General features: G+C 39.2%; 1 protein-coding gene across 1 annotated transcript in view; it reads right to left on the reverse strand.

Moving 5' to 3' along the window:
- Nucleotides 1–11,159: 11,159 nt before the first annotated feature.
- The window catches only part of LOC118837662 (protein mono-ADP-ribosyltransferase PARP14-like), an 86,964-nt gene continuing 71,100 nt past the window's right edge, over nucleotides 11,160–27,023 (reverse strand). Inside the window, exons 13-17 of the mRNA XM_036744671.1 lie at nucleotides 24,803–25,009; nucleotides 24,107–24,706; nucleotides 18,058–18,191; nucleotides 15,214–15,388; nucleotides 11,160–11,895 (exon numbers count right to left, since the gene is read on the reverse strand). Of these exons, the coding sequence (XP_036600566.1) occupies nucleotides 11,582–11,895; nucleotides 15,214–15,388; nucleotides 18,058–18,191; nucleotides 24,107–24,706; nucleotides 24,803–25,009 (1,430 nt within the window). The 3' untranslated portion in view covers nucleotides 11,160–11,581. The remainder of the gene's footprint in view (nucleotides 11,896–15,213; nucleotides 15,389–18,057; nucleotides 18,192–24,106; nucleotides 24,707–24,802; nucleotides 25,010–27,023) is intronic.

A 27,023-nucleotide genomic window follows, 5' to 3' on the forward strand; every position in this document is an offset into this window, starting at 1 on the left:
ACCCCAACCTTTTACTTTTACCCTGTGTGTATCCCCATGTTTCAAATATGTTTCTTGTAAACAATATATTGGAGGATTTTGGTTTTTAATCCATTCTGTTATCTGCCTCCATTTTATGGGAGAAATTTATCCCATTCACATTCACAGTTATGATTTTTATCTGCATGTCTTTTTCCATCCCATTTCCCCCTGTTTATGTTTTTTATTTCTCTCTTCTCCCTTCCCCTCCTCAAAAGAGTTTGGCTTTTGACCACTGCCACCCTCCATATTCCATCACTTTCACCCTGCCCCTTATTTTACCCTTTTCCCTTACTAGTTCTTCCCTTCCATTCTAACTCCCCACCCCCTTTTCTTTCCCCTTTCTGCTCCTACTGCCTGTAGGGTAAGTTTGATTTCTATACTTAACAGAGTATGTTATTCTCTCCTTGAACCAAATCTGATGAGAGTAAACCTCAAACACTCCTCTTATCTCTCCCTTCTTTCCCTTTAGTATAATATGTTTTTGTAACTCTTCAGGTGATGTAATTTACCCTTTTATATCTCCTTCTTACCTCTTCTCCCAGAACAATCCCTTTGCACCCCTAACTTATTTTTATCATCACATCAGTTAATTTATACTCATACCCTCTATCTATGTATATCCCTTTTGATTGTTATAATGACTACACCATTCTCAAGATTAACATATATATATATATATATATATATATATATATATAATATGTGTATAAAGCAGTATAATCCTATATAAGGATGTAAACAATTTATCCTTATTGAATAACAAGAATTTCCCCCTCGCCCTGTGTATCTTTTTGTGTCTCTCTTGAGTTTTGTATTTGAAGATCAAATTTTCCATTGAGCTGTTGCCTTTTCCTCAGGAAGGTCTAGAATTCCCTTATTTCATTGAATGTCCATCTCCTTGCCTGAAAAATTAAGCTCAGTTTTGCTGGGTAGTTGAACCTTGGTTGTAGTTGAAGCTCCTTTGCCTTTTGGAATATCATATTCCAATTCCTCCTGTCTTTTAATGTAGAAGCTGCAAGGTCCTGTGTGATCCTGATTGTAGTTCCATGGTATTTGAATTGTTTCTTTCTGACTACTTGTAGTATTTTCTCCTTGACCTGATACTTCTGAAATTTGGCTACAATATTCCTTGGAGTTTTTGATTCGGGATTGCTTTCAGGGGGTGATTGGTGGATTCTTTCCATGACTATTTTACCCTCTGGTTCTAGGACCTCAGAGTACTTATCCTTGATGATTTCTTGGAAGATATTGTCCACACTCTTTTTTTCATCATGACTTTCTGGTAGGCCAATAATTCTTAGATTATCTCTCCTGGTTCTATTTTCCAGACCAGTTATCAGATATTTCATGTTTTCTTCTATTTTTCATTCTTTAGCTTTTGTTTGACTGATTCCTGATACTTCATAGAGTCATTAGATTCTAATGGCCCGATTCTAAATTTTAACAAATTGTTTTCTTCATTTAGCTTCAGTACCTCCTTTTCCATGTGGTCAATTTTACTTTTCAAGGAATCGTTTTCTACAATTAGGTTCTGTACCTCCTTAACCATTTCACCCATTTAATTTTTAAAGATTTGTTCTCATCAGTTAATTTTTCCCATTTTTTTTCTTTTACCTCTCTAATTTGTCTTTTAAAATCTTGCTTGAGCTTTTCTAGAAATGCTTTTTGGGCTTGAGACCAGTTCATATTCCCTTTTGAGGTTTCAGATGTGGGTATAGGGTCAATGCTGTCCTCTTCTGAATTTGTATTTTGATCTTCCCTGTCCCCATAAAACAATTCATTGTTTCTTATTCTGGATTGTTCCTTCATGTTGGTTGCTTTTTTCCTGGCTTTTAAAATGGATCTCTGTTTCTGGGGCCCAAGGGGCTCTATCCCAAGCTTCTTGTCCTGGAAACGGGGTGCCTGGTTACTGGCTTTGTGTGCTGTGGCTTCTGGTTTTGTCACCTACAGGCTATATACTGCTGCAGCTCACCTGGTGCTGAGCTGAAGCTGGCTGGTGTGTGGCAAGGATCGAGGCCCAGTGAAGTCTTTCTGAGTTTCCCTGGGTCTTACTGCATGGAGTGTGGCAGAGGAGAGGTCTGGCTGCTGGAAGTCTGCTCTTCCCCTAGGGCTGCGCTACAGCATGGGTAGTCTCAGCTGTTGTCTGCACTCATGTCTGCCACTTTCCCTGGCTGTGTTAAGGCATGCCTGGGGTCCTGGTGTTGGTGCTTGCAGGCTCCACCCCACTAGGGCTCAGGAACTCCCCCTGGTCTGCTGAGGTGCAGCCTGCTGGGATACCTCCCTTTTTAAACTGGTCTCCTTCTGCCACCACAAGAGGGGCCCATTTCTCCAGCCTTGTGAGCTAAACTCTGCTGAATTCCCACTTCTGGCTCCTCTATTTCAGGGTCTTTCCCAGGGCAGTGCTCTCTGGGTCATTCAAGGTGAGGAAGAGGGATGGGAGCACCTATGTTTTACTAAGTCATCATGGCTCCCAGAAGTTCAAGAAGTTGAGTTTCAAACCTTTAGACTGTGGGCTGAAAGCCTCAGGAGTAGCTGCTGCTGTGGTCATGGGCTCTACACTTCCGTCTCACATAGCTCCAACAGACTCCTGTCCTGGGCTGAGAGGCCTGGGGATCACCACTTCAGCCAGCAAATCAGCCCCAAGCCTACTCTTGTTCCCACTTTGGTATGATTTAGTTCTGACCACCTGGTCCTCTCCCAGCCCACACATCTGTCCAATCAACCTTGCAGACTCTCTTGTCTTGGAAATTTGTCACACTCAGTCTCTTAATGGCTTCTACCTCTCTCAAATCTACTCAGATTCCATAATTGTCCATTGTTTCCCAGTTGTAGTGGCTATGGTTCTGTGGAGCCCAAGGAGCAGCAGTGGCCTGAAGGGAAACAGGCAAATAGCAGGGACAGAGCAGTTTCCCAGGTGGCTGGAGCAGGGCCCTTGGGAGGAAACCTCTCCTTCCCCCTCCCTACCCCACTAGCACTCCTGAGGAGAGAGGTTGGAGTAGCAGCTGTGGGAGGAAAACAAGACTGTGGGAGGTGGGGATGGCCAGAGCCAGGGCTCAAGTGGAGTAGGACTGTGCTAGAGGGGTGGGGTCCTTGAAAGTGTATTGTATTCAGAGCCCAGGCAGACCTTGAAGCCAGGGTTGGAGCACTGTTCAGAAGTGGCAGAAGCACTGGAAGTAGAATGTGGTGCCACCATGAGGTGAGCACAGGAGTGGAGAGCTGCCTGTGTGCTGACTCTGGTGAAGTGAGCCATGGAACAGAAGTGGAGAGCTACCTGCATGTGAACCCAGGGAGGAGCCAGAGTGGCCTGCCCCTGCAAGAAGAATAACCTTGGAGGTTGGAATTCAGCCATGAGGCAAGATAAAATCTTTAGGCCAAGGCAGGAGTGTTGGGTGTGCTTTCCTGCTGTGTCCCCCTGGGATGGTTTGGGACCTGGGGTGGGGGTGAGGTTGTCTATGGTGAGTGAGAGGAAGTACTGTTACCCCAAGGACCCACTATGTTAGTTTTGTTGCCCAGCCACCCCTCAGGATTTGGAAGCAGGAGCTGGAGCAGTGTTAAGACTAGAACTTGTCTATTAGGGCATGCATGCATCTGACAGTGCCAGGAGGAAGCCTGCAATGGCAGTGTGGGGAGAAGGACACAAACCCAAGAGGAGTTTCGCTTGGACGTTTTTATTTGAGATTGACGGAGGAGGAGCTGGCTGCTCACTTGGCAAAGATTATGACCCCCAAAGGATGTATAGGCCATGGAGTATATTATGTTATGTTATATACTTTTGTATGTGTTTAAGGCCATGTGGCCACTCTGTAATGAGTTGTTATATTGCTATGAATTTTATAAATGTGAAGTTCGTGATGTGTTTATTTTGTGGGAATTGTGTTGTACTTATCTACTAAGAGATGTTAATGCCTATCTAGATACAAGTTGCCCCTAAAGTCCTATTGGCCTATGTAATGGACATGTAAGATATTGGGACTGACTGTAGTGTTAATGGAATAGGAGGATCTGCCCCATCCATTAATAGGCCTATATGCCCAGCTGTGATAAATCCTGAGTCACATAGAGCCCATTGGGGGAGGGACTTGCCCAAGGAGGAGCTTGCTTAGGGGGAGGCTTGCTTGTAGGATGGCTTTCACACCATTTGGTACTGAGTTAATTAGGCACTGAGTCAGGAGGGTGTATTGGTAATTAAGATGGGACTTTTTTTTACTGTTTTCTCTTTTAGAATGCTAAAGTAATCAAGTGCCTTTGATTAAGCCTTACTACATACAAAGCCCCAAGCCCACAACCTTTTGCTTACTAGGTGGAAAGCCCCAGGCTGACACCCTTTTGCTGATTAGGTGTGAACCCTTTAGGCCCCAAAAGGGTAAATAAACTCAGAGGTTAGCATTTTGTTTGGGGCTCTCACTCACTGGAAGAGTGTTGATGTGGAAGCTCTGGGTAGCCATTGTTAAGACCCCCCAGCTTTGAAGAAAACCCAGATATTGGTACTTCTTTTTTTGGTAGCTATGTATGTAATGTCCTGATCAGACAAAGCCTGTTTGTTGAATTGTGTTATTTGATCTGTTAATATTTTCTGTTTGTAATTTCTATTTGTATTTGCTCTGAAGTTCAGGGTTCTGGCTTTTTCCCCTGACCTAAGTGAATGATATATGTATGTTTGATTAAAGTGAGATTTTTAACCCCTTAAAGTTGCTTTCCTTAGAAAAGCAGATCAAAGAACCTGTGCTGGCAGCTCTTATTGCTGGTCTTATTGGGTCTTACACTACAACAGGAGCTGCTAGCCACATTGTTGTTACAGAGGGTTGTGATGCCTTCTGGCTCTGCAAAGTGCATATATACTCTGAGGTGAGGTTTTGCTTTGGGGGTTCACTTATGAGAAGGACCTTGTGATTCCCTGGATGAGACTCTGAGTAGTCATTTTGTTAAGAGCACCCTGACTACCCAGATGTCTGTGCTCCCTAGATCCAGTGGTGTCTGTAAAGTGTATAACAATATTGCTTTGATTCAGGCAGCTGAGACCCTGTCTATTGGTCTTTGTGCTAATTTCTCTGTTGGTATTTTCTCTGCTTGTATTTTCTTCCTGTTCAGGATGCTGAATTTTGCCCTGAACTAGTGAATGTAATTAAAGTAAGATTGTTGAACCCTTTAAATGCTATTTTTCTTTTAAAACCAAATCAAAGAACCTGTGGTAGCAGACCATTCTCGGTGTGTCAGGGCACCTTCCCATCTCAGTTTTTTTGCACAGATATAGTATATTATTTTCAGACTTTTGTATGGCATTGGTTGGTTTTGCTGAATTTTTTCTCCTCTTCCCTTTTTCTCTTTAAAAACATTATTTGTTATATGAGATTACTCTCTGGGAGAGAAGAGAAGGAGTGCTGGAAGAATTAGTGGTATTATAAGAAACTATCAATAAAAATTTATTTTGAATATAAATCCAATTTTCAAGCCCATTTCCATAACCCTCTTCATCGATGGAGGTTATTTAATGTTCCATGTGTTATGATGGGCAAAGCTGGCAAGAACCTGGGAGACAAGGTAAATCCTGTCTTCTGGCTTCAAACTTTAAGAGAGGAGACGTGGGGAGCCAGATTTGATCCAGGCCTCTGAAGAAAGAGAAAGACTCTGGGATGAAGTCAACATGTAGAGGAGCCAGCACTTTTTATCATGTTCATATCCCCAGATTGCTACACTAGTGACTCTGGAGAAATTTTCCTTAGATAAATCTGAGGCTTTTGATTGAGCTGATTTGTCTTGCTGCTAGTGGAAACACATTTCTTCTCCTAATTCTTATCTCAGTTTTGCTGTTGACTTGGAGAAATGAGTTTATTTGCCATGTATATTCATTGTGGAACTAACAGAAGGGAGACAAACCTTGGTTATAGATATTGAGTCAGGCTTGGGACGCTCTTTCCCATAAAAAAATGGGAATCAGGAGCTCACCTTGAACTAAAATGTATTTCCCTCAGATTAACAGTATTTAGGTGGTACAGTGGATAGTTCGCCAGCTCTAGAGTTAGGAGGACTTGAACTCAAATGCTGTCTCAGACACTTACTAACTTGGTGATTCTGGGCAAGTCACTTAACCCTGTTTGCCTCAGTTTTCTCATCAGTAAAGTGAGCTGGAGAAGGAAATGACAAATTGCTTCAGTGTCTTTGCCAAGAAACCCCCAAATGGGGCCATGAAAAGTCAGACATGACTGAAATGACTGAACAACAACACTGAAATTTGAATGGAGCTTGCCTGCTTAGAATACCTCACAAGACAGAAACAAAAAAGCCTAGCACCTAGTTAGCAAGAACAGTTAAAACAGGAAAGCTATCAGATAGCTGCTGTACCCCAAATAAACTCCTGCCCAACTGCTCCCAGCCTGTTCCATCCCCTAGCAGTGGCCTCCCCAGCAGAGTGTACCAAGGTCTCAAATATCTCAAGTTCCTTCTTCCCTCTTCCCAACTAAATTTGGCTTACTCTTTGCCCCAAGCTCATTCTGAGGTACTTGACCAGGGGACCCCAGAATTGTTCTTTGTGACTTCAAGCAATGGGACTTCAGAAATAGTTGTGAAGCACAACAAAATATGCAAATCTGGCTGGAGGAAACAGTCCATGATTGCTCAAAAGAGGTCATGAATCTCAAGTGCCCCAGTGTAGGTATAGATTCCTCATCAGGATAAAAGTCCAAAGCTGTCAGGCCAGCTCTAGAAGCACTTTATAATCTCTCCTCCTCCCCCCTCCCCACCTAACCTCCATTACCACCAACTGTTCTCCCTGTGCCTTTGCTTAGGTTGTTCTTCCTCTACTATAGCACACATCAACCTCAAATTTTCTGAATTTCTTTAAAATTTTTAATCATTTTTTTCACTTTGATAAACATTTATTTTTCCTCCTTCCCGACACTGAACAATTAAAAAACCCAATAAAACAAGGAAAGGACAACAATAAAGGAAATTAAAACTTTTGCAACAAAGTATAGTCAAGCAAAATAAAATTTCATATTGGCCTATAAGGATGGGGGCAGCTAGGTGGTGATACAGCACCTGCTCTGTAGTCAGGACCTGAGTTCAAATCCAGCCTCAGACACTTACTAGCTGTGTGGCCCTGGGTAAGTCACTCAGTCCCAATTCTCTGTGTACAATGGAGAGTACAAGCAACTGAGAATAGTGGAAAACATGTCCAGCACATAGTAATTAGGAGGAAGAACCAAAAGATATTAGTAATTCTGTAGAAATGGAAGATTAAGTTCTACCTCCAGTGTGTTCCCTAGTCCCTAGTCTTTTCATGTGTGCTCCTCCATGCAGGTATTATGGCCACATCTTATATAATTTATGCTATATAATTATGGTTCACACATGACCCCTTTGCCTATCCATTCTTCTCAGTTGGTATGTGGATATTTATGGAAGAGTGAATTCCAGGTTTATGGAAGGTTGTTTTGCCATTACTCTTAGTACTGTGCGATTTTATTAGAGACAGCTAGGTGGCAGAGTGGATAGGGTTCAAATCCAATTTCAGACATTTACTAGCTGTGTGACCCTGGGCAAGTCACTTAAACTGTGTCTGCCTCAGTTTACTCAACTGTAAAATGGGGATAATAATAGCACCTACATCCTAGGGTTGTTGTACATGTTATACATGAGATGTTTGTAAAACTTTGCATAGTGTTTGGCACATAGTAGGTGCTATATAGTTGCTGAATTTGTTCCTTCCATTTCCTTCCACCTGTTATTAAATATCTTTGCTTTGAACCAAACGACTAGTAAAAGTTGCATTAGTGCGGTCTTGGAAGCTATGATTTGGAGAGGATTCTGACCCCCAGATTAACTTGAATCTGGGGTAGCTTTGGGGGGACTCGTGAGGGAAGGGGTGTGATGTATTTGTATGCTGTATTATTTTACCCATAAAACAGTTACAATTGCTTCCTTGAAATCTGGACTTTCTGGAAGTATCTCACAAAAAGCCACTGTAACCCTGAGTCATCTTAATTGTGGCTCGGCATTGGTCCCTGTGGGCATCCGTTACGTTCTGTTAACAGCCTGATGAAGGAAAAGCGGTTTACGGCCAAGAGGCTAAAGTATCCCCATCACCTTTCTCTTCAGGAGAGAAACTAATCCCAAGGTGGATACAAACAACTTAATTTTTGAAGGTGGTGCTGAATATGGAGCCTTGGCTGAAGAGTCTAAGTGAGGTACAATGGGCAGAAGGAGATGGTTGAAAGAGCTAGCTGGAAGTGCTTTTAGCCTGCTTCTAATCCTTCAAGATGAAAAGCACTTACTCCACAGTCCCAAATACTATCAGAAGTCTGCCATTATCAGGTCAATGTTACCTTGGGCAAGTCTCATTTATCTGTAGAATGAGAGAATTGGCTCCTTTTCAAGTCCCATTCAGCTCTAAATCTATATTTCTCTGGTCTTCATTTTTGTTGAATTTTTCCTTTTTTGTGGTGATTATTATTACTATATATATGTATATGGTGTATGTATATAAAAATTATACTATTTCCTGAAATATTAATGCCCTTCTCTCATTGTATTAGTTTTCTGATTCTGACAAATGCCCACATATCCCTCCAAATACCAGGAAAATGTCACGTCAAAATATAAAAATTTTGAAATTTTTCAAGAACTATACAATACATTAAAAAAAAAAACAACAACCAGCCATGTCTCAGTGGATGTTGAGCCTGCTCAGAACCAGGAAGACCTGGTTTCAAGTCTTATCTTTGCAACATACTGGTTGTGTGACCCCAGAAAAATCACTATAATGTGTTGAGAAGGTGTCAACCTGTGTTGGTGGAGGGAGTTTCCTCATTTTGGAGTTACTTATACTAAAGAAACCATGAGTCTAGTCCCTATCCTTACACCGAGTGCCAAAGACACCTTTCTTCATAACAAACATAATTGACAAAGGGCTTGCTGTAAATAGCCCAGAAAAGTTCCCTTATTTAGGATAATGATCCTAAGGATAGATGGTTAGGATAGATGATCCATAAGATCTTCATCTAGCTCCATCTTCTAGGATCTAAGGGCATGTGTGCTTGATGTAGGTCAGGTAAATCTTTACAATTCTAAGCCAGTGGGACCAATTTCAGAAACAAGTAACTGCTGCTCCCTCCCTGGGTAGTCTAGAAATATGCACACTATCCCTAAAGTCAATAGCATTCCAGTTTCTCTTTTTTTGTCAATTTTACTTTCAGTTATGAATTATCTAACTCCCTTCTCTGCTCCCCTACTCATTGAGAAGACAAGAAAAACAAAAAACCAGTAAAAATATTGATATTCATACAAGATAAATTCATGCATTGGCCAGGTCAAATCAAGAAAGAGTAAAAAAATATGCTTCATTTTGTCATCTGATACCATGAGCTCTCTATCTGGCAATGGGTAATATATTCCATTATGAATCCTTTGGAACTGTGATTGGTTATTATATTAATCAGAGTTTTTAGTCTTTCAAAACTGATTATCTTTACAATACTGCTGTTATTATATAAATTTTTCTGCTGATTCTGTTCATTTCATGTTGTATCAGTTCATACAAGTCTTCCCAGGTTTTTCTGAAACCATCCCCTTCATTATTTCTTAGACCATAATAGTATCTTATCACATTTTATACCACAACTTGTTTAGACAGTCCACAATTAATGGGCATCTCCTTAATTTCCAATTTTTGCCACCAGTTAAAGAGGTAAGATATATGTGTATATATATATATATATATATATACATATATATATATACATATATATATACATATATATATGTCTATGTGTGTGTATATATACATGTACACACACATATACACACAAATATACATGTAGAAACATACATGCTACACCTTTGCCTTCATTGTTGTTTTCTTTGGGACCTAGTTAAGGCATTGCTGGGTCAAAGAATACACACATTTTTAATAGCCCTGTAAGTGTGATTTCCAATTGTTCTCTAGAATGGTTAGCCCAGTTCACAACTCTATGAAAAGTGAATTAGTGTACTTACTTTTTTGACTTTCCCTCTAGCCTTTGTGATTTTCTTTTTCTGCCATGTTAGCCAATCTGATATGTGTGAGGTGGTACTTCAGAATTGCTTTAGTTTCTCTAATTATTAGTCATTTAGAGCATTTTAAATATGATTATCGATATTAGATTTCTTCCTCTGAAAACTGTCTGTTCATATTCTTTGACCAATTATCAATTGGGGGACTGGCTCTTTTTCTTGTAAATTTTACTCACTTCCCCATAAATTTTAGAAATAAGACTTTAGTCAGAGAGACTTGCTGCAAAGATTTTCCCTGTTTCCTGCTTTTCTTCTAATTTTAGTTACATTTGTTTTGTCTGGGCAAAATCTTTTAAATTTACTGTAATCAAAATGATCCACTTTATCTCCTATGAACCTCTTTATCTCTTGCTTGGTCATGAACTCTTCACCTATCCATAGACTTGACAGGTAATTTCTATGTTTATGATGCTACCCTTTATATCTAAATCTAATTATCAGTTCCAAATTTTCTGCCTCCCTCCTTTGTCTGCCCCCTCCCTAAGATAGTAAGCAATTTGATATAGTATGTATATGTGCAATCATGTAAAACATTTCCATATTAGACATGTTGTGAAAGAAAAAGCAGACTAAAAGAAAAAGAAAACATGGAAAAAATAAAGTTAAAATTGTATGCTTCAATTTGTATTCCCACCCCATTAGTTCTTTCTCTGGATGTGGATAGTTTTTGTCATCATAAGGTTTTTTTAATTGCCTTGGATCATTGTATTGCTGAGAATAGCTAAGTCATTCACAATTGTTCATCATACCATATTGCTATTACTGTTTACACCATTCCCCTGGTTCTGCTCTCTTCAGTTTGCATCAGTTCATGTAAGATTTTCTAGATTTTTCTGAAATCAGTCTGGTCTTATTTCTTATAGCACAAGAGTATTCCGTTACAATCATATACCACAACTTGTTTAGCCATTCCCCAATTGATGGGCATCCCCTCAAATTCCAATTCTTTGCCACCACATGAAGAGTTGCTATAAATATTTTTGTACAAATAAGTACTTTCCCCTTTTTAAAAAATCTCTCTGGGATACAAAAATAGAAATGGTATTACTGGATCAAAGGGTATGCACAATTTGATTGTGCTTTGGGCATAGTTCCAAATTTCTCTTCAGAACACTTGGATCAGTTCACAACTCCACCAAGAGTCCATTAGTGCCCAAATTTTCCCATATCATTCCCACATTCCCAAATTTCCCCCATCGTTTTCCTTTTTCTGTCATATTAGTCAAACAGCAGAATGTAAGGTGGTGCCCAGAGTTGTTTTAATTTGTATTTCTCTAATCAATAGTGATTTTGAGCATTTTTCATATAACTATAGCTTTGATCTTCATGTGAAAACTGCCAGTTCTAATCCTTTGATCATTTATCAACTGGGGAATGACCACAAGAAGCATAAATTAAAAATCACACTGGTGATAATGCTTTAAGTACTAATTTCAGCAAGAAGAGTGAATGTTGTGATCTAAAAAAATACATTGAATGCTAAAACATGCTACAAAGAAATGTCTACATAATATCACACGGACATGAAACCAAAATGCTTTTTCCTGAAAGTAATGAGGTACTCTGGATAAGCCTGATTATCATAAAATATAACAAAGAAGCTTGGATTTGTCATACTGTCAGTCACACTGTCATATAGAACAACAGCATCTTGATTTATCTTTGGCGGAGGGACAATGAATGATGGATTTCCAAGAGTGTAATCACCAGTAAGTACTCGCACATAATACATATGCTTCTTCCCATTGCTATCTGGCTTGGAGTATCTATTTTTAGCTGAATTTAGGGCACTGACAGCAAAATAAGTTCCTTTTCCCCATGCTGCAGCTGTGAAAAGGAAGACAAAATTTTTACAGAATTAAGATTATGAAATTTGTATTATAATACCAAATTATGATGATGTCTGGACCCATAATCAAAGGAATAAAATCTCATTTCATTTTGTTGGAATTTTTTCTTTGCATTCATCATATTTAATCTGTCATTTTAAATTATTCACATGTATAACACACTGCGGTAGACCTTAAAGTTTGGGTCTTTGCCTTATTTAGTCATTGCATTCTCCTGCTCTAGCATAATAATTTACACAAAACACTTGCTCAATAAATGTTTGTTAAGTTGAATTCAGAGTCTCCCTCACTAAGCTAATGCGACTTTATGACGTGTCTAAAAGTCACTGTTTTAAAAGCATTGCCAAAAACTTTTGTATAGACAATGGCTACAACCATGTAAGCAAAGTCAACATAGAGAGGCAGGAAATCTCTAGTCAACCCCAAAGGGCAATGGTCAACCAGCCTGTCAGGCAACAAGCTTTTAGTAAGCACTTAATATGCACTAGGCACTGTGCTAAGTGTAAGTATATATAGAGAGGCAGAAACATGGTCCCTATCTTTAAGGAGCTCACATTCTAATAGGGAAGACAACATGGCAACAATAATGTACTAGATATATATTGAATAAATGGAAGGTAATCTCAGAGGGGAGACCATAGCATAGGGAGGACCCCCTGCAGAATGTGGGATTTAGCTGAGCCTTGAAGGAGGTTCAAGGAGCCAGTTGGCAGAGGTAAGGAGTGAGAGCATTTGAGGCATGGGAGATAATTAGTGCAAAGACCCAGAACTGAGAGATAGAGTACAGCGTGTGAGGAACAGCAAGGAAGCCAGTGTAGTTGGACTGTTAAGTGTATGTGGGTAAACTATGAGAAGACTGCAAAGATAGGGAAAGGCTAGGTTGTAAAGGGCTTTAAATGCAACCAAAGCATTTTATATTTGATTCTGGAGACAACAAGGAGTTACTGATGTTCACTGAGTAGAGCGGTGACATTGTTGGTCCTGAGTTTTATGAGAGTCACTTTGATAACAGAGAGGTGGATGGATGGAAGTGGGGAGAGACTTGAGGCAGGGAGATGAGAAGGCTACTGCAACTATCCAGGAGTGACCTTATGAAGACCTGAACCAGGGTGCTGGCTGTGTGAGTGAAGAGAAGGGGACATAGAGGAAAGATGTTGTGAAGGTAGAAGCATGACTTTGCAACAGATTGGATGTGTGGGGCAGTTTCATACTGTCAAAATGAAAGGACACAGCCTTCCTTTCTGTTGAGGATTCAGAAACAGGATATACTGGTCAATGTAAGCTTTGTCTCAGTGTATTTCTTGTATCACAACAAAATAAAATATATTGATTATTTTTTAAAAATCAGCTATTGAAATACTCGCCTACTGCAAAGAGAACTGATAATTTTTGTGAAATGGACACAAATAGAAAAAATACCTAACAGAAGTCCCTTGACCTACCACTGAATTTAGGCCTCCATAGGTTAATATTATTGTGTATTTTGCCTGAAACCTAGCAATAATTCATACTTTCTAGGGCTGATAATATTTTGTAGATGTGGGATGGTGTAGCGGATAAGAACAGACGTTACAGAGTTAAGAAAACCTGGATTCCAATCCTCAGATTTTTGCCAGCTATGATCCTGAGAAAGCTGCTGACCTCTGTACTCCCATTTTTCTCATAAGTAAAATGAGGGAGTTGGATTCACTTGAAGGTCCTTCTAGCTCTAAATCTCATAAGTCTTTTTAAGTTTAAGTCTTCTAGTTAAGTCTTCTGGCTCTAAGTTTAAGTCTTCTAGCTCTAAGTCTCTTAGCTCTAGTCACCTCTCCATGGTACAGATCACAACCCATCCAGACTTCCTCATTCTTTTCAATTCTTGTTCATATCCTCCTCATTGTTGACCATGTGACACAACCTCTTTATACCCACCATATGTCCCTCTTTACAACCAGCATGTGTCTCACACAGTGCCTTTTGAGTCACCCATAATTTTGATTGTTTGGAAATTACTGTGTTCCATTATTCACAGTCACATATCATTAGAGAAAGGCTATTGAAGGCAAAACAAAAAAAAAACCCCCCAAAACTATGATGTGTGTGTGCATGTGTGTGTGTGTGTGTGTGTGTGTGTGTGTGTGTATAGACACATGTATGCTTCTTTAGGAAAGCTAAAAGTGCTGTGTAATGGAATCCTGTTCATTTCTGGACCAAACTCCTTCTTCTTCAGTTATAGTGTCTATTCCACATTTGTGATTTGATGGACTAACTCAATGGATGGAGACACTACAATCATCCATTTTAACCTGGCTGCACTACTTTGGGACTTCTCTGACTAACTTCTCCACCATGCCCTGGGAAGCTCATTATTGGGATAACCTCATCCCCCTGTAAGATCTCATCAGCCTTGGTACTCCACCTCATTTCTATCCTCTGCCTCTCTGTTTGGAAGGGGTAGGTGGATGGGTGGGGGTTTCACGAACTCTGAATCTCCGTTTAAGGAGGGAGCTCAGGTGAGAAAGCTCCTCATTTCTCACCTAATTGCACCATGTTGGGTCTTCTCTTACTTTTCCATCATGCCCTTTTCAGCTTCCTTTTTGTATTATCTTCTTCCATTAAATCAGGGCTGTCCAAAATATGGCCTGCAGGCTGCATGTAGCCGACAGTGTGATTTTATCTGTCCCGCATGTGGGTTTTAATTTTGAGGAGCAATTTGCATGGAATGCATATTAGATTTTTTAGTTCTCTCACTAATAAATAATCTCTTTGATAATTTTCTTTGGTGTTTTTAAGCAGTATTATGGATGGAACATATGGCACGGAATTTTCAGTCGATCTATAAGATGTGTTCCATCTGTACCATGCACACTAGTAAGTATGCACCTTTATACTGTTGTGTTGTCGCTTTGTTGTTTTGTGTTTGCTTTTGCATTTCATACCTTTGCCTGTCATATTAATGACAGTGTATTCCCCCATTTTCTATTAGTGTACTGTATTTTTTATTCTGCCTGCGGCTCTTGAATAATTATTTTATTTTAATGCGGCCTTAAGATAACCTAAGTTTGGACAGCTCTGCGTTAAATTTTAAGCTGCTTGAGGTCAAGGACTGTTTCTTTTGTGTGTGTATTTTTGTCTCTAGAGCTTAGTACAATGCCTGACATAGAGTATGTGCTTAATAAATGCTGACTGATGGAGAAAGAAAGCAGATTCCATGGTGACACACTTTAAAGTGTTTAGGTGCTCATGGTGTGATGTGAAAGCCACACCTCACCTCTGAACTTTTTGAAGCAAACAAGGTACCTGCTGCTTTACTTACCATTTTTCCCAGCATAACTGCGATTAAAGCCTTGACTATTGACATAGGACACTGAGTCAGTATCTGTCCCATGGAAGAGGCGTCTTTCATTTTTTGTGTGTTTGTTCTGCTTGTCCATGAATATTTTCTTTGTCTTATACAAATTCCAAAGAATTTTGTTCTGTATCCTCTGAATCTACAAATTATAAAAGGAAAATCACTTTGGAAATGAGCATAGTGTTAGGCATGAAATACATGTGGAAGTGAATTTAAAAATAACCAATTCATAGGAAACCATTTTGAATTTTGTGTGGGATAATTTTCCTTTGAGCATAAACATCAAGTTCAGTGCTATTTTATTTTCCAGATGTATTGTTATACCCAGACAACTTTTTAAACCTAGAGTTTTGTAAGTTTAAGCTTTGAAAAGAAATATTCCCTAATTTGGTCACTTTCTGGCAATTTTGTTTTGAGTTGAATATCTGATGTCTTTATTATAGGGCATTCCTGGTGAGGATCCTAACCAACATGGATGGGCACCTGCTTGGGAACACAAAGCTGTAGGGAGTTGCTTAGAGCCCTGAAAGGTTAAGTGACTTGCCTGGGGTTATACAGTCAATAGGTGTGAGAAGCTCAGCTGGAAACAAAGTCTTGTCTACTCCAAAGCAAGCTATCTAGCCATTCTAACACACTGTCTCTAGTCATTTTCAAGTTGAAGAGGTTTTTGCTCATTTCTGATAGCTTACATTTGCTAAAGGTTGGGAAAAGTTATCCGTCTTTTCCTACCCTTAAAACACACAGACATACACAGACACATTGTCATATACATGCACACTCTTTCTCTATTTCTCTGTCTCTGTCTCTGTCTGTCTGTCTCTCTCTCACACACACACAGACATACACACACTGACATATAATCACTGTGCTCCAAAAGGACAGATGTTGAACACTGTCCTAATCTGCAAATGCCTTTTTACTTTATTTTTTAATGTAAATAGTATTTTATTTTTTCAATTACATGTACAGACAATCGTTAACATTCATTTTTTATAAGATTTTTGAGTTCCAAATTTTTCTCCCTCCCTCCTCCTGAAGGTGGTAATCAATCTGATATGTTATACACGTGCAATCATGTAAAACATATTCCCACTGCAAATGCCTTTTTAAAACACAGTGTGATCTAGGACCATGATCATGACTCGTTGCCCTTAAGTTTGTTAACAGATCTCAAGAGAGCTAGGGTTTGTGATAATGGCTTGCCCATGATAGCCACCAGTTCTAATATCTTGTGATATTTTTTTTCTCTTCCCTGAGTTAAAAAATAATTGAGGGGTCACAATTTTGAGTCTGATAATAAGCTAGACATTGCTGTAGAGTGAACTAGATGAGTTGTAAGAAAAATAAGTTTCCATTGTCTTTGATAAATAGAAAATAAGACATAATAAGCATGTTTAGAACAAAGAATACATCACTTGATGGTGCAAATTTTATAAGAGCAAGTCATTTTAATTACATTTCCCTTCTGTTACTATTCAGCATTGTACTAAAAATTTAAAAGGAAATTTATTTGCTTTTTGTGAATAAAGAAGAAAAACACCAACTTCTAACAAAAGTTTAGTATTTTATGTATATTATTGTCCCTTTTTATATTTAAGGCATGGGGGGGGAGCAGGGCTGATTTCTATTTGTAAATGGGCTACAACACCCATATAGAGCTGTAAATATCACAGACATACAAGTCTGAAAACAATTTTCAAGAATCAGCCATCTTGATAACATTCTTTCTAATTTAAAAGATAAGCCATTTCAATGACTTGGTCTTTGGAAATTTCTTTTGCCTCTTTTCTTAATCCCAGCTCTGCCCTTAACCTATTCCATTGGTACAAGAAGAGTCCAAAACAACAGAAAATGGAAGGAATAGGAGGAATAAATAGGAAAAAAACTCAAAAGCAAATCATAATTAGGTGGGTATTTTTTGTCTATCCTGAGTTAGAAAGCTCTGAAAACTTATTCTTTTGCATTGCTGAATCACAGAATGTTAGAACAGGTCTCAGAAATCTTCTAGTCCAATTCCCTCATTTTAGAGATGAAGAAACTTGGGCTCTTAGAGTGAGGAACTCGTGTTATCAGAGACCACAGACATAGACTCCATAGGCATCAGACCAATGAAAACAAAGAGGGGGCAACCAAAGGGAATCCTATTGATTTTTTTTGCCTCTCTAGAATAGCTTGCTCCAGATTCATGTTGCCTCAATTGTCCTCTTTTCCCACTCCTTCCCCCATCTCGAGATCTTCACAGTTTGGCACACATTGTCATTTCTTTTGCCATGGAAACTGATAAAAGAAATGACCCTGTACACTCTAAAAAGATTCAGGAAACTTTGAGTTAGGAAAAGAGGTCTATTTACATTTAGGTTTCTATCCAATTTAACCTTTAATCAAATGTGATTGTTACTATTGGCAGATTCATAGAATCTCCATAGAATAATATGAAGATCTATTCCACTAAAAATATCTAGAACAATATTTTTCTCAAGCTAATATAGCTGGTGAAGATGAAGAATTGGCTTAGGGATCATTAGGCACAGGTATGATAGATTGATAAAAGATTATAACTAGATAAAGGAATTTCAGAATTCATGAACATGGAAGTGTAACACTTCTGGGTCATGGTAAGACCAAGGATATGACCATTTCACTCTGATTCAATTAGGAGTCAAAGAGGAAATATCTAATAGGCAGTGTTGAGGCCAACTAGCATACAAGATATGATCTCAGATTAGAAGAAAGAAGAGGAGGTGTGAGGACTAGAGATAGTACTGAGGAATGGAGAATTAGAGGATAAAGGATAAAGAGTAGGTTTACCTTCTCTATTGTGTACTCAGCAGAAATCTCATAACACTTGTCTTTTACTCTCTCGAATTCTACATGTCCCGGAGGTAACTCCACCAAAAGAAGGTTCTGGTCTTTCATGTCATCCCAGTGGTTAGGGATCTCAACTGAAAGACAAACATTTCACGATTAATAATTTCCTTTCATATGGAAGGAGAGGATTATGCAATCTAAATTCCAAGAGCTCTTTAAAAAGCAGAATAACATCTTAATTCTTTTGCATTCTCTTAATGCTAGGTTTTGAGAATTCAATTCAGTTTAATAAACATTAATTAAGCACCCATAACATGAAAGATAATGTTCTATTAAAAAACCCTTATATACCCATGATGCCGTTTTGAATATGTATTGACTTGTACTGCTCACCCTGCCATCAATATAAAATGTAATTGATGAAAGAATTAATACATCAAATATACCACAAGACTATTATTTTACCAGTATTATCATAGAGATTGTATCCCCTGTATAACTTAGTCTAAGAGAGTTGTATTGGGGCATTAAGTGGCTTGCCCAGAGTCACACAGCAAGTAAGTGTCAGAAGCAGGACATGTACTTACATCCTCCTATATCCAAGCTCTATCTACTATACCATGATGCCTCTTATCATTCAATTATTTCCTTCGAATATTTTAAATCAAATTGAGGGACTTGCTACTTCATTTTAAACCACTAGCAGACAAAATTCATCTAGAGCTCTTTTTCCCAAGATATTTCACAGAAAGCTAGATGGTACAGTGACTAGAGCCCTGGGTCTGGAATCAGGGAAATCTGAGTTGAAATCCAGCCTCCAACATTTATGAACTGTGAATTTCTGAGTAAATCACTTAATGTCTGTCTGCCTCAATTTTTTCAACACTTACCTTGCAGGTTGTTGTGAAGATCAAATGAGATATTGGTAGGGCTTACACAGTGCCTGACACATAGTCGGTGCTTAACAAACACTTCTTTCTTTCCCTCTTTCACATCTATTCTTGGATTCATGAGAGTTAAATAGAAAAGCAGGTGCAGCAATGTAATGGGTAAGGCTGGTAGGAAGGACAGGCTGGGAGGAAGTGCCTTCCACCTCTGTCCAAGTTAATATACCTGGCATGGCAGGTTCAGAAACTCTATTTTATTAGTTCAAGCAGAAATGGCTTTTGCAGAAATGATTTGAGGCAAAGAAAACTCAGAAGACATAGAAGTACAAACTGGAAAGCAAACTTACTCATTTATAGTGGAAGAGAGGATGAAGAAGCAGTATTGTATACTGGGCAGAAAGAACTAGTCTTAAAGTCAGTAAAAAAAGTTTTCCTCTGAAAACACAGTGGATGCTTGACCATGGATAAATCATTTTGACTCTCATTGCACCAGCAACAATCCTAGACTGTAAGTTGCCATGCAGGTGTTGATCTGTTGAAAGTGTTTCCTCCCTGGGAGGGATAGAGAGTTTTCTCACTGGGAGCTCTTTCTGTCAATAAATTACAGAGTCAGAACCAAAGTAAAGACAATAAAACAGGCTTCTCCAAACTAGATCCTAGAATCTGGAGAAAAAATCTAGTGTGCTAGTAGCTGAGAAACTACCACCCAAATTGGGGATCAGGAGGCTGCCATCAATCAACTTCTTGTGGTACCTCGGCCTTGTGGCTCCCTCTCATGATCATACTAGCCTTTCTTGTTCAGGTCAGCTGTTGAGATCTCCTAGGATTCTTCCATCACTAATCCCCACAGTTGTCTGGGATGCCCTTAACCTCTTCCCCCCATCTCCCCTCCATGTAGGGGAATGATCATGAAAGCTTCCTTTGTCCCACTCCTTCTCCTAATGCCTGGATTATTTCTACCACATATAATCATCATGTCCATCCAGATGCTGACTATTCATGGAGCTGGAGGAAATCATAAAACCAAGATGACACTGGATTGATTAAAAATCTGTTATCTCATCTCAGCTTGACCCTCACTACAGCAAGCCGTCTTTTTCCTCCATAACTGAGTAGTTATCCTGCTCACCAAAGTGACCATTTCAAATTTTCTCTTCTAACCTCTTCATAGTACTCCCCTCCCCATCCTCTTTGCTGATGACTCTGCCTCATATTTAAAAAAACTGAAGTCATTTGATGACAGCTTTCTCTTCCCATTGCCTCGTCCTCCTCACCTCACCACACTCAGACATCTTTCCCGACTATTTCCTTTAACAGTTCTTGGGTGTCACTTAAGCCTTGTTAAGTCTAAGCCTACTTGGCATTTAGAGACTTTCATAACTGGTCACTTTCCTATCTTTTAACTCTTCTTACACTTCACCTCCCTCCACTCACCCTCCAATCCAGCTACACTGGCCTATTCAACACTCCCTGTATACTGCACTTCATTTCTGAACCTTTGCACTGATTGTCTCTCACACCTGGTATGTTTCCCTCCTTAGCTTTACTGCCTAGTTTCTCTGGATTCCTTCCAGATTCAGCTCAAAACCCACTTTTTTCTGGAGGTCTTTCCCAGTTCCCTCAGCTTCTAGTGCTTTCTGTCCTTTCTGAAATGACCTTATGACTACTCTGTATTTATCTTGTATGACCGTAGTTATTTTACATGTTGTCTGTCTTATTACAATAGGGGCAGGGAGTCTTCTTGGTTTTCTTTATATCTCTAGCTAGTTCTTAGAATAGGGCCTGGCACATTGTGGGTGCTTGGCCAATGCTTCTTGACTCATCAGATGATACCCTACAGCCCATAACATTCAGTTGTTTTAAATGGAGATCACTAAGAAGTTCTCTGCCTACTTTCCATCACTGTCCAGGGTGCTGAACAGGGGGCAGTGGAGGAATGCGTACATTTACACTAATAAGGAAGAGGTTAACAGCTGTACAAGCTCCTCAAATTCTTAAAATTTATTCCCCTTTTTTCAGTACTAATGAGAGAATACTTGGCCTACACCACTTCTGCTCCCTAACATCTAAATTCCCAGTTCTCAGGCTTGACCATGATGCTGGCTCAGTTCCCTCAGCCCCACAGCATCTAACTCTTCTGTTCTCAATATAGGGTGCAGAAGCCTGAGGATAGCTGAGTTTTTTTTCCACCTATAACCATCCTAGTTTCACCATCATAAAGGTGATGTCTTTAATCTTTCTCTTTCAACAAGCACTGGTTGAGCAGCACTTATAATGGGTCTAGTGTTGTTTTGGGCACTGGAGAGATGAATCAAAGATATTGCTTCTATTCCTAGCTCTGTCCCTGAGCCCCTGTAAAACCTTTGACAAGTCATCTCTACTCGTCATTGGCCCCTGCAAGGTTCTAAGACAGCTCCAAAAGACTCATGATGGAAAAGGCTATCCACATCCAGAGAAAGAATTATGGAATCTGAGTGAAGATTGAAGCAAACTATTTGCTCTCTCTTTTTTTTGTTTTCTTTTGTTTTAGGTTTTGTTTCTTCTTTCTCATAGTTCCTTTCATTTGTTATAATTCTTCTTTACAACTTGATTATTGGGAAAATAAGTTTAATGTGAAGGTATATGTAGAACCTCTATCAGATTACATGCCGTCTTGGGGCAGGGGAGAGACTAGAGGGAGGGGAGAAAACTTGGAATTCAAAAACTTGTGGAACTGAGTGTTGTAAACTAAAAGAAATAAATTAATTAAAAATATCAAAAATGTAGAACACTACAAACTCTAGTCTAGGGACTAGATTTGTGATTTCATTGGTACAAGGAACTACCAGGTGAAAACACTGTCTCCACTAATGCAAACTGGCACCATTTCTACAATTCACAGTCTTCAAGTGTTTCCTAGAAAAATGAGAAGTGAAGTGATGTGACCCATAGGCCATACATAGCACTGAATAGTGCTTCCTGCTTTTTAAACTTTCAGGAAGAAAGCACCTTTTCCTATCCAGGCTCCAAAGCTACTTTTCCCAGATTATAGTCTTAGCTGCTACCTGTCACCTAGAGGTACTATACTCTGGTCCCCAGAAGCTGTTTTCTCTTTCTTCAGTTGCCCATCTCTCTGTTTTGATTGGTTCCTTGTAGCAAATCATCTTAGTGGGATCTTCCTGGGTAGCTCAGTCTGTGATGGTCAAGATCCCTCTTTTACCTATCTGTAACCTTCTCTGATGCAATCTCTTAAGTTGTAAGCTCCTTGAAGACAGGGATGGTCTTTTGCTTCTTTTTACATCCCTGGAGCTCAGTCAAGTGCCTGGCATGTAGTAGGCACTGAATGAAAGTTTACTAATTGATAACAGACTCCTTTGGCAGTCTGACGGAATGTCTAAATGTCTACAACAAAACATATGGAATTACAACAGAAAGCAATTATATTGAAATCTAGTGATCTAGTGATCAAAATATTTTTAAAACAAAGTTTATAGATCCCAAAGTAAGATCCCCTGCTCTAGGAAATGGGTCTGGAGTTCTGAATCCTTTCTTAACTTGTGGGTAGGACACTCTGGAGGAGGATTCTTGTGATTCTCACACTTGGAAGATTTTCCTTTCCTGACCTGTTGGTCTAATTTTCTTTATGACTTTTTTTCTCTGTCACCTTTTTTCCTAGATTCTGGATAAGATTATTTTTGCGACCACATTTCACTTTTCACTGACTAAAGTAGAAATCATCCCATGAAAGAGCCAACCTTAGGCAATATTGTCAAATATCTCCTGGAGAGGAGCAAAGGTGTAGCAAGGGACCTCAGAAGCCATTCAGTCCAAAAACCTCATTTTATTGTAGGAAAACTGAAGCCAAGGGAAGGCCCGTGTTCACAAAGGTAATAAGCAGTGGCAGGTTTTGAACCCAGCTTGTCTGACTCCAGATCTAATGCTCCTTTGAGGGTACTATATTACTTCCTACCAAGTCACACTCCCCTTGTAGAGCCTCATTATTCAGCCACCTCTTTATCTACCCAGCCAGCAGCACGCTCATGCTCCTTCTCTTCCTGCCTCTCTGCCAAAACTTGACTTCTGGAAAAAAATCTGATGAACTCAGCCATGCTTCTACCTGTGTTCTGCTCTGTATTTTGGTGGCCAGGTCCAAAAACTTGATCTTTATAGGTTCCTCCAGAAGAAATCAGTCTCTGTAGTTATCAACAAAACTGATTCCAGTTAAGGAGAAATGGACAGAGACTGGTTTACAAACTGGAAAGTTAATTTATAATTTTTTTGGGGGGGGGGAGGGTTGTATATGCAGCACTTTACTAAGTTTATCTGGAAAAGATTACAGTTTTATGCCTCTTTGGGTGTCTGTATTTTATTAAGGTGCAACGTTTTGAGTCCAAGGAATGAATTGCAAATGGATGACAGGTTGGAGGGGAAGGTTTGGGGTTTTTTCTTTTTGGTCTAAATCAGTGCTGTTAAATTCCAATAGAAATTGGGGTCACTAAACTATACATAAAGATCCCTGTAGGCCATGTACTGATTTAGAAAACCACATATTGAAGTTATCTACATTTTGTGTATTTTTGTTAATTTTGTTAAATATTTCTTAATTACATTTTAATGTGGTACTGGGAACTTGGTAATGTTGTGGGCATCACCTGCTAGACACCTCTCCTTGAGCGCCCCAAATAACAGTAGAGTCAGAATAAATACTGAGTTGGTTCTGAGAGAGAGGGAAAGTTGAGAAAGATAGAGAGACAGAAACTACAATCAGGGCTCTTTCATTGGGTGTCCCCCATACCTGGGATTTCTCTTCCTTCTCATCTCTGCCTACCGATTTCTCTGGCTTTCTCCAAGTTCCAGCTAAAATCCCCCCTTCCTTATGAAGTCTTTATTGATTCCCCTTAATTCTAGTGATTTCTACCTGCTGATTATCTCCAGTTTATTCACTTTAACATTTTAGCTTCTTATTTTCATGGTGTTCCCCCATTAGATTTTTAGGTCTTTGAGAAAAGGAACTGTCTATTTTTCTTTCTCTGTACTCCCAGAGGCTTAGCACAGTACCTGAACACAAAGCAGGCACTTAATAAGTGTTTATTGGCTGAGTGACAGAAAGGGAGAGGAGAGTTGGTGGGGGGGGGGGGGGGAGGAAGAGAATGTTAAAAGAAACGAAGTAAAACTGAGCCTACCTTCAGGTTTTTTGATACGATAAACATGCAAGCTGTGTCCCTTTCCATTTGTAGCAAGGTTAGTGTTAAAGTCTACTGTATAGTTTTCATTCTCAATTTTAACAACAATGTTATTTTTCTTTCCTTTCCTTGCATCCTCCAAATGTAGATTAGTTATTTTGTCAAAAGGCATGGAAAGACCTCTGGCACTATAGTGCCATGTGGTGGTTCTCCTGAGCTCCTCAGCCTTAGACTCCTCACCTATATGGAAGTGTGTTCTCTTGATCATGTCTTGAATTGCCTGGGAAGCCTCGAACACATCTTGGGTAGTTCCTGTGATCTCAATCTGAGACCCTCCATGTTTCATATCAACGATGACATTCAACCTTTTCTGCAGCTCATTCAATTCATTGTATTCTTTTTCCCCAAAGTTTTGGATGGACTCATCAGTGAAAGTACAGCTTTTGTGTTCCTTTAAAATCAAATCTTGTATCCAAGAGATAGCACTTTCAACATTCTCCTTGCTTTCACCACACACCTGGAAAGTTGCTGATTTTTTAATTTTTTCCAGAACCAAATTATCTTGTTTTTTGGGAGGCTGGCTTGTAAGACTTAAAAATGCTTTAAAAATAAAAGATAATATCATGAGAAGGTACCCATAAACATTTTCAAGATAAATCATAGGCACATGCACTTTAAAGAAAATGTATGCCTTACATTTTCTCTTAGAGAAAACAGAGGTTGACGTTGGTGGCTTAGATCTCACTCTTTTTTTCATAGCATCATGAAACACTTCCAGTAGCTGTGGCAGGAAGATGACCACTTTCACTTTTTTCACTGATTGGACAGACCTTCCCTGTGCAAAACCTTCAATGGCATCGATTATAGATTCAGCAACATAAGTAGGGTCTTGTTTGGCCTGTCCTGAAAGAACAAAATAAAAAAAGATAAGAACAAAGCAATAAGAACTAAAAGCTCCCCCTTTTTCCTAGTCCTCCCCTGCCCCAAACTACCATTTAAAAGTTGGTAGATTTGATTCTATAGATGCTCCTTCCTCCAAATAAGTGATCACCATTGGATTCATTGTCAGTATCTCAGACATTGTGGACTAAGCTCCCTCCCTTCTATGTCCTACAGGAAACTACAGTTCCTGCCCTTTGGAAGTCTACAGCTCAATCAGCAATGGCCACTGGAATCTGAATGATCCAAAGTCTGAGCTTGACTGTTCACTGGATTCATGTGTCATTTCATGCCCCACCCCCTTTTAGGTAAGTGATTTTTGGTTGTAGGTAAACTGTCTTACCCTGTGAACTCTGAAAGCCATTTAGAAAATATGTGAGGAAGAGAAAATGCCCAATGTGTTGAACCTCTGCAATGTTTTTAATGACAGACGTAAAATTTCTTTGAATTACTTTATTATGGAGATAATAATTGGCAATTTGGCCATTCAGCTGTGCAAGGTTCTTTGGGAGCTCCATATCCAACAGTGTGACAAGCATTTTTATGAGTCAAGTACTGGGGGTATAAATTTCAAAATGAAACAGTATTTGTCTTCAGAAGGAGTTTCTGTGCTACTTAGGAAAATGCCAAGTACATAGATGCTTAAATATAAAATATATTCAAAGCAAATAATAATAGTAGGTAGCATTTACATAACACTTTGAGATTTATAATGTGCTTTGTAAATATTATTTAATTTTAGCCACTCAATACCTCTGGGAAGCATTATTACCCTATTACTGGGAAGTATTATTACCTTCATTTTATAGATGAGGAAACAAAGGCATACAAAGACTGAGGTATGATTTGAACTCAAGTGTTCATGATTACAAGCCCAGAGCTCTATCCCTAGTGCCACCTAGCTGTAATGGATCTGGACAGAGAGTACTAATGCCAGGAAGGATCGGACAAGGTCTTGGGTAGATTATATCACTTGAACTGAGACTTAATGGAAGCTAAAGATGCTAAAAAGCAAATGTGCAGGGGGGAGGGGAGAGAATTCCATACATAACAAGAGCCTGTAAAAGGACATGGAGGAGAGATTGTTATGTGTGGAAATCAGAAAGTAATTTACATTAACAGAGAATGTATGAAGAGGAAATCATTGTAGAAAGATAGAGTGAAGCTAGAATGTAAAGGCCTTTAAATGCCCAGCAGAGGGATTTGTATTTAATCCCAGAGTTAATAGGGAACGACGAAGGTTTTTGAGTGGGGAAGAAAAATGGTTGTATTGTTATTATCATAGATCATAAGATTTAGAAATATCATTTGGTCAGCTTTGTGGAAAATGAAGAGAGAAGACGCTGGACATGGGAAGATTAGTTTGAAAACTAGTGTGATAGTTCAGGTGAGAAATGATGAGGATCTGACTTTCGGTAATGACTATGAGGAGGCAGAAGGGAACAAATGTCAGAGATCCTATAGAGATAGGATCAATACGATAAATGGAGCGTTCTGCATTTGAGTTTTACTAAATCCATTGTACAGGATGGACGAGGTAGAGCTATACAACATTTCATATGTACCTGGTTTTAACAGACTACAAGTACAATATGAGGAAACAGGGTGATATGTGATCAAAACAAAACTGAAAAGTCAATAACACCTTAGGTATTGATAGAGAGGAAGAAGGCAGGCAGTCAGTCAGTCAATTAACACTTATTAAGCACCCACTAGGTGCCAGGCATTGTGCTAAGCCCTGGGTCTATGAAAAGAGGCAAAATTGTAGCTAGGTGGTGCAGTGAGTAAGTGTGACCCTGGGCAAGTCACTTAATACCAATTGCTTCCAAAAAACCGGAGAAAGGCAGAAAGAAGAAGAGAAAGAAATGAAGAGACAAAGAGAGTCCTTTGTTCTGAAAAAGAACACAATCTAATAAGGGAGATAATATGGAAACAACCACATATAAATAAACAATATACAGAATAAATTGGAGATAAT

The sequence above is a fragment of the Trichosurus vulpecula genome, chromosome 2 (assembly GCF_011100635.1).
Source record: "Trichosurus vulpecula isolate mTriVul1 chromosome 2, mTriVul1.pri, whole genome shotgun sequence".
Taxonomy (NCBI): Eukaryota; Metazoa; Chordata; class Mammalia; order Diprotodontia; family Phalangeridae; genus Trichosurus; species Trichosurus vulpecula.